Source organism: Centruroides sculpturatus, unplaced genomic scaffold (assembly GCF_000671375.1).
Source record: "Centruroides sculpturatus isolate CEXI.00-Female unplaced genomic scaffold, Cexi_2.0 scaffold1219, whole genome shotgun sequence".
NCBI classification, from domain to species: domain Eukaryota; kingdom Metazoa; phylum Arthropoda; class Arachnida; order Scorpiones; family Buthidae; genus Centruroides; species Centruroides sculpturatus.
The window spans coordinates 54,325-63,142 of record NW_019385840.1 but is presented as its reverse complement, the minus strand read 5'-3'; the positions used below and the strand labels follow the sequence as shown (position 1 = coordinate 63,142).

At 30.4% G+C, this 8,818-nt stretch overlaps 1 protein-coding gene across 1 annotated transcript in view; it reads right to left on the bottom strand.

Moving 5' to 3' along the window:
• LOC111642428 (multidrug resistance-associated protein 4-like) overlaps positions 1-8,818 on the bottom strand; it is a 76,802-nt gene that overhangs the window by 26,648 nt on the left and 41,336 nt on the right. Inside the window, exons 18-19 of the mRNA XM_023388780.1 lie at positions 6,582-6,661; positions 5,799-5,949 (exon numbers count right to left, since the gene is read on the bottom strand). Coding sequence (XP_023244548.1) covers positions 5,799-5,949; positions 6,582-6,661 — 231 coding nt within the window. The remainder of the gene's footprint in view (positions 1-5,798; positions 5,950-6,581; positions 6,662-8,818) is intronic.

The following is an 8,818-nucleotide window of genomic DNA, read 5'->3' as shown; positions in this document are numbered from 1 at the left end:
AGTAAATACAAAAAATGGAGAGAAATTGTTACTACCAAAATTAATAATGACCAAGTTTGTAATAAATTAAGGCCCAGTACAGTGTACATAAACATTCAGAAGCAAAGTGTCAACAAAAATCTCACGGATACTACGATTAATTAAAATGAGACCTGGATTAATGTTAGGAGGCTCCCTGCTGAATGGAGAGAACTCACGTGAAAAATTCTGAACAATATCGTGATGACTAGGGAGTATCTTCAGACCTACCAGCGTTTACGTTTTATCCGTTGTCCTCGATGTGATCATATCAAGAGTATCTTTCACATCTTTTTTGAGTGCCACATCGCTAAACAAAGTTGGCACTGGGTAGACGAAATTTTTAATACCTGTATCTCCTGACAAAACATTAAGTTTCACTCTAATTTCCCTGTTAAAAACCAAAATAATTACTTAATTAATCAGGTTACTGCTTTAACCAAGAGGGTCAACTGGATAGCGAGATGTACCTTTATTTTTGAAAATAAGTATGGGAACGCAAATCTTGTAATAAATAAAATCCGCAAAGTGGCTAATTTCAAACTAAAAGCTGGCCATGAGAACTTTTCTGATAGGGAACACAACGCGCTATACTTTGCGACTAAAAATATTATATAAAAAATGTTAGTAATAAATTTGTATTTAATGATCAGTGGCAATAAAACTACTTCTGCTTCGACTGTAACTGTAATCATCTACGCCTTTGTACGTAAAGAATACAAACTTTTATTGTAACTGTTTTACTCATAAAATTATTTCTGTTTAATATTAACCTTTGTATCAACTGTATTTTATAATATCTCGTAATTGTACAGCTTTTGTATAAATTCTCTGTAATTATAATTGCCAATGTTTGTGAAATGTAAAAGCGAAATATTAATGCCGTAAACGGTTTATTTGTAACTCATGTAAAACAATCTGTACTCAGTTTGAAGATATGATTTAACTGTTTTGTATGTTTGCAAAACGTAATTTTGGAAAATTTATACGATAATCGAGTTTTTTAGAAGAAAACTTGCCGTTCATTTCTGAACTATGAATGGGAAAAATTAAAGTTGTTTTTTCTTACTTTGAAAAAACTGCATTCTAATAGTAATATACATACACTAGTGCTAGACATAACAATTAATTATTAAGTAAATGATTACTAACTTTTTAAACAAATAATGCCAGAATTATCAAACCAACTCCGGAATTCCCTTATTGGACTTTATTCTCTTCATATATTTTTTAGAGAATAATACAAAAACGTGTGAACAAGACACGATAAGAAGATCTTCTGTGTTTCGAAAAATTGGATATGGTCCGATAAAGCAATTGGCTGTTCGTTTGATAATTGGTATAATTATCGGATTGATTAGATATGCAATACCTGAAATTCCATTTCAGATGTAAATGCAATAAGGAATTGAATATACGAAATTATTATTATTCCGTAATTCAGTATAAGTCCAATTTTGCTTCCTGCTTCAGCTAAATCAGCAAATATAAATTCAAAAATATTTATATTATAGATTTCGGACATTTAAATATATTCACCCACCTGAATTATTTGAAACAGCGAAAATAATAACAGTAATAATTAGATTTATAAAAGAAATTATGTGACCGTATATTACAATCCATCGAACTAAACACACGTAAATAAACAACTTTGAAGTATGCTTATCCTGATACTTATTAAACATAGATTTAAATTTGCTTTCAGCTTTAAATGCTCTAATTGTCGTCAGTCCGTAAAGCGATACACTCAGATGAGAAAATACTGGACTTCTCACTGTCAAAAAAAATTTTTATATATAATTCAAGTATTTTACAAGGTTTGCATTATAGAATCGAATTATTTTACTTTTTATATATAATAATTATTAATTTACTGCATTTAAGAAAGCACCAGAACATATTAATCTATAACTCGGGCAAGTTCCATAGAGTTACATAAAACTCGTGCGTTTGGACCGTATGAAAAAATTTTATTTTTGGGGGGGATTTTTGGATGTTTTTTAAGTCTCCAAATTTTTTCAAAAATTTTTTCCCGCGCGAAAAAATTTTATCACGATTTTAATCTACCTTTAATGATGCACGATTAACGCTTAATTGTTTTTAATCGGATTTTTTTAAATCAAATTTCATTCATCGTTCTAAACTTTTAGTGCACGGATTTGACTTCGGTAGTTATTTCAAGCTACTTTCTGATATCAAAAACGATCTTCAAAAGTGTTTTAATTTTTTTAATTCATATATTTTATTATAAATACGTTTAATTAAATTGGGGGGAGGTCGGAAATCGGAATAAAAATTTAAAATTTCTTAAAATATTTAAAAATATACCGCTAGCTAGTATTCACCCTATTTTAAATCCTCGTCTTCCCGAGACATCTATGAGAATGTCCCGGGAAATCCGACACCAGATGTTCTCAAGGTCATCCAGCTGTGTAAACAATGACTTATTGGTGTCAGATTTCGCAGAAAGGGGAGACAAAGGAAGTTAAACTTTGAAGCTTTTTCTTCAAAATTAACGCATTTCTTTCGTTTTTTTCAGTTTTAAGTATTTTTTACGTTTAATTACATTAATATCAAAAATTAGTAAAGTCCCAAGGAGTTAACAAATGACTGATCAGATTTGCATAGAACTTAAAATGCGAGGAGAACATTGTGCAATTTATATAAATCAAAAACTAGAAGAAAACATTCTTCTTTATCAGGGATGTCCAACCTGTGGTCCCCGGGTCGCACTATGGCCCACTTTATATTTTGATGCAGCCTTTTGCATCCTAAATTTTTTAGGTACATTTTCATTTATTTTTGTAAAGTATGACATAAAAATTATTCTCATTTCACTTATAACACTTTCATGTCATAATAACAATATTAGTGTCATAATACATACCTCACCAAACGAAAACGTTGGCAGCGTGGTCTGTGATTTTGATTGTTTTATTTTCGATGATTTTTTAAATGAAGTGATGTTAGTGATAAAGAATGGATACCTTTCATGAGGCAAATAAAAAGGACACAATCCCTCTTTTGAAAAAGTATCAGCCATTTTTAGTGACCAGAAGCTAGGCTGAATGACAAAGTGGAAAGGGCAGACTTATTGTTTATATTTATAAAGAATAAATTAGACATATACAGTTCGGGCATTTTTTATAATTACAGGTAATTCAGCCATCGGTCTATCTATGTATTACTTTTGCTAAAGTAATAATTTAAATATTTTCAACTGCAAATTATATTGAAAATTATTTCATCAACTTTAAATTTATATTTTTAATAACCCAGCATTTGATCGTTGCATATTATACTAAACCAACAGAAAATTTAATATTTCTTGGCCAGAAAAGAATTTCGTAATTGAAACATGTTATCTGCCTTATTTCCCATGATAAAATTGCTGATAAAAATTCCCATGATAAAATTGCACAGCAATTTTATCATGGGAAATAAGGCAGATAACATTAGAGTTTATTAAAAAACATCAGAGTTTATTAAAAAAAAATTCCTGTGTACTTTAAAAAATAGAGTAAATTATGCGAAGTTTTCTTAAAAGATTTAAGAAGATTTTTTTACTTCAAAAACAGAAACTGAATTAAAATTGTTTAGTAATCCATTTTTATTTAATTATGTGAAGCACCAGCCGTATAACTCGTTGGACTTAAACGCGGGGAATCTTTCTTTAAAAACTTATCATAGAGAATATTCTTAAATTTTATAAAGAAGTTTATTCTTACAATGAATTTGTTGGAGTCGTACATTTTTCTTAAAAACTGTTATGCACCTGGGGTAGTACATACTGTCGTGAACAATTCTTTTTGTGCACGAAAAACATCAAAACTGCCGAAAAAAAAATAGATCGAGTGATTCCCATTCAACTAGCATTCTTAGAATTAAGACAAGTACCACAAAAGCAGATATTAACAATATTATAAACGAAAGACAATGTCAAAAATAGCATTTAACTCACTTTTATTTTGTGCAAATATAATTTCTTTTATTTCTGCCAACAATACGATATTATTTGTAATTATATATATTTGCTATTAATTAATTAAATTTCTTACTAACATTTTAAAGTTTTTAAAAGCTTATATTTATATATTTATATATAGTACCTTTGTAGCCAACAGATTATACCAAATTTTTTAATTTGGCTCATTAGAAGAAAAGATTGGACAACCCTGCGATTAAATGCTGTAGTTTGCTTTAGGTTGCTATCTCAAACAAATGCAATAAAAAAGTAGTAAACATTGTCGTAAAACTTTCTTGCAGATAAAAAAGGACCAATATGTAACGTAGTTGATTTCTAGGTTTTACAGCGAATATTCACGATGAAGAGAAGAATAAAGTGTTTTTAATGAGAACGTGGAAGCTAAATAGTTGTAGCTTGTTAATCGCAGCATTCTTTGACTTTATGAATTTCGATTTGGAGATCATTCTACGTGACGAATATGTGTACTGCAAAAAATACAGCTACGACTCGCATGAGTTTTTGTTGAAAAATTGTTAGTTTTTCTGAAACGCTAAGACACTTCTGCACAAAAGTTACAATTATTGTGAAACCGTGCCTTGTGAGTTTTTATATAAACACTTTTATATTATTAAATGTTATAATATGGCAAAACGCTTAATTTTCGAATTAAAAATAAAGTTTTAGAAAATTATAAATGCAAATAACCATCTAAATTTGCATTAAGACTCCACGCTTGAAATAAAACATATAAGATTATCTCTGAACCCCTCGGCTTTAACCACTAAAATATTATAGCATCAATGCCTTCTGTGTACATATTACCATACGAAATTATGCTTTTTAAACTGTACCTCATTATGAGAAGTTACACGACCATTCAAATTTTGCAATGTAGAATGCAGTAATTTCGACTTGCTTTAGAACATTATTATTGGAAATGAAGATCTATGCGCAATAGCATTTGAGATAAGTATTAATCTGGTTTATTAGGAGACATGTTGTTTACTTCCCACTCTTGAACAACTTATTATTTTCCTATAATATTTTGAAATTCTCAATTATAACGGTAAAAGAAATTTCTCTCTACAATGCTTTGAAGTGTTGGTTATGAAGTTTTATTTTCTTTGTTAAAGTCGTTTGGAAAAATTCTAAAGTGAATTTACGTTCAATGTTCAATTTGATCGCAATTTCAATTTTAGATAGTTCTAAGCATCACAATAAATGTCCTGCATGCATAATTGGTTAACCAGTCCTTCATTAAAAAGCGATATAATTTCGAATTCCCTTGTAACAGAATATTTGTAATATACATGAAAATTGTTCGTCTTTTGAAAAATTAAATTTATATATAGATTTTTCTAAGAGATTATTACATCTGAACTTGCAGTAATACCTGTAACTTGTTGTAACGTTTCCTGTAAATACATTATATCTGTTTATCTAAATCAAAGATAATTTACTGTTTCATGATTTATCGTTGCTAATGTGTAGAAATACGTAAAAATTTGTAATTATATACGGTATTAAATAAGAGTAATAAAATATTGGATTTAATGGTCACAAAGAAATAAAGTTCTGACACAAGTAAAACCTTCTTTTTCTGTACAGAATGAATATATCTTTTGTAACATGATTTTTAAAAAATTGTATAGCTTATAAAATAAAATAAACGATTTGATTCTTTTCCTTTGTATCTTTGCATCTTAGAATGTTTACCGAGTCTGCAAACCCTGTTCACAAATTCCATGGTCAAAATTCTGCATGCAATTAAGTTAAATTCAATAAATTGTTCTATATTCAAAATACTCACATTTTCCTTCCAAATATTTTACGCTTTTCAGAACACGGCTAAAGATGGTCCACAGAGCACAGAACATTACTAAAAGGACAGCAATCAATATAAATAGATAAGGACAGAGTATCGCTTGAAGAACACATGCGCCAACAACTAAAAAATATCCCTAAATTTAAAAAGTATAAATTGCTAATAAGTAATTCGAGATGTTAAAATTTACATTTTATAATTAATCTAATTTTTCCACTACCTGTAAATGTGTCATCTCTGTATTAATAATACATACGGTTGTCTGGAGCTATTGTTGTTCTATACGTGTTTGTTTTTTAGAGATGATAACAACGACGAAGTTCAAAAAGATGTAAAGCAAAACTTTACAAAAACGGTGCAGACATTATTAAAGAGGACACACAAAAACTTATTTACTTAAGCTAAGAAAAATTACACAAAAATGAAATATAACCTGACCTGCAATGAAGTACAGTGCCAGGACATGAGCAATTAAAAGAGCCCGGAAAAAAAATGAAGACAGTAAAGAGTAGAATGTTGAGATGGATGTGTGGTGTGACGAAGGACAGAATTAAAAATGATCGCGTCAGAGGAACAGTTAAAATGAATAATATAAACAAAAAGATGCAAAAAATAAGTGCTAATTTTACTTTTAGTGTGTTACATTTGTGTAAACAAAACACCCGTGTGTAATTCGCAAAAATGTCTTTGAAACTGGCCATTCGTGTTAAATGTTCATTACTTTTTATAATTTATTTACATAAATCTATAAATCTAAAATTAACTTACTCTTATCAGCAGGAAAGTAGAGAAAGGTAACAAATCATCCATGGATTTAACATCGTTAGAAAACCGAATTAAGATTTCTCCTAGAAAATACATAAACCAAATATATTAAATACATTAAATATTTATGTAGAACATATTTATTCGAATATGATTATTAATAGGAATGCCATGCAGTGTGGCTCTACAAATAACGTTTTCCGGGATTATTTCTTCTGAAGCATTTTACACGGTATATTTTATCGAAAATATGGTTTTTAGCATTGAGGAAGTGAGGTTTATAAATTTTAAAACACAATTACTCCTAATTATGGTTTTATAAATTGATTTTGTTTGAAAAAGACAGAATATTTTGCACTCCTTTGAAGTATGTAGGCCTATATGTTACTGTTAAAGACCGAAATTGGAGAATGTCGATATTTTCCGGTGAATGTTGACACACAAAATACGTAGTTGAATGTCCGAATATTTGGTTATATTATTATACATTCAAACAATCGCCAATATACGTTGACAAGCACAGATAAGCTTTGGTGGAGTTCGAAACGACACCCGAGAAGCCGACAAAGAGGCGACAGTCTATCGCCAAATATTTTGCGGATAGCCGGAGGTAGGACACGGTCGTACCTCTTTTTCCGGCAACGGTTCGGTGAAAGCTGCTCACTTTGTCACTGGATGGCGTTTTTGTTCTTTTGATCCCGTGAGGTGGGGATCGGTTTGTCAGGCAGAGTGACAGAGGATGAGAGGGGTCGTCGGTAAGGCGTCGGCGATATCTGAATAAAAGACATCATTAACAGATCAGTTCGTAATCGCGTAATAACGTAATCAGTTCGTAATTTGTACAGAAAAGTTACTTTCCATAGATGAGATTTCTTCTCAAGAAATATCGCTGAGAGAAGCAGCTGTAGCTAATTCGAAAAGTGGAGGGCAAGGCTATACACGCTGTCATTGCAAAAAAGTGTTCCACGAACAAATGCAGTTGTAAAAGCAAAGGACTCTTGTGCAATTCAAACTGCCATAACAGTTTAAGTTGTTGCAATAAATAAGATTGTATAACGTTAATCACATAATTTATGTGTAAGTTTATTATTGTATTATTTTCTTTAATGGTTAAGAATGTACCGTTCGTTTTAGGTTCAACAGTTCATTTACATGTGCTGTTACTTAAGCTTTCTCGTATTTTGACATATTAAAAAGTTGAGTTTTTGTCTTAATATAATAAAAATATTTTTATTCAACATTTACCGTCAGCGCATGCTGAATTTCGACATTTGACGGTGTAAGTGAGAAATAATGATATTTAACAAATATTTCGTACATACACACGAAACGACTGTGTGAATGCTGACATTCACCGGAGAATGTTGACATTCACCAGATATCGGTCATTCACAGTAACATAAACATCAAATTGTATGTGTAAAAATTAATTATGTATTAATAATTGAAATTGATAATACAGAAACATATAGCCTAGGCTGTATAATATGTTGAAGAGAAGTGATGAATTTTGAGGTTTACAACTATGATATAATATAATAATTAACTATAACTAAATAAACCAGCAACGTGTCGTTCAACTTTCCGGTAACATTCATAATTTTTATGGCGTTATCTTCAGAAAATAGGGAAGGAAAAGATGAATAAAGATGAGAGAAAGTGGGGAAGGGGAAGAAAAGAAAAAGAGAAAGTGAGGGGAATAGGAAAGTAAAGAGTAAAGAGAAAGAAAAGGTAAAGTAAAAGAAGGAAGAAGAAGAGTTTGTCAGTAGAGATAAGTAGGATCCTTTTGAACGATGTACCGGTACATATGGCTATAGTACAGGGGTCGGCAACCTTTCGAGTCGGAAGAGCCAAAAATTACAATTTACAAAATTTCAAAGTTTTTAAAGAGCCACAAAATTTTTTCTTGCCAACAATAAATAGTACTCGCATAAATAAAGTTTTTTGATTAAAAAAACTAATCTATGTATTCATAAGAAAAAATATCTATTTATTCATATATAAGTAGTGTTTTTCACAACAAATTAGATAATATATATATGGCTTTATTAGATAACTAGCAGGTGGGCCCGGCGTTGCTCGGGCAAAAGTAACGATAACTAAGATAAAGATTATTACGTTACAGTCAACCTTACCCGTTTTCACAGAATGCAAGAATTGGGCCCCCTTAGGGAATTTTTAGATGGGTCTAAAAATATGTTCGATTTCCCGCAAAAACGAAAAAAACTGCATCTGCGTCT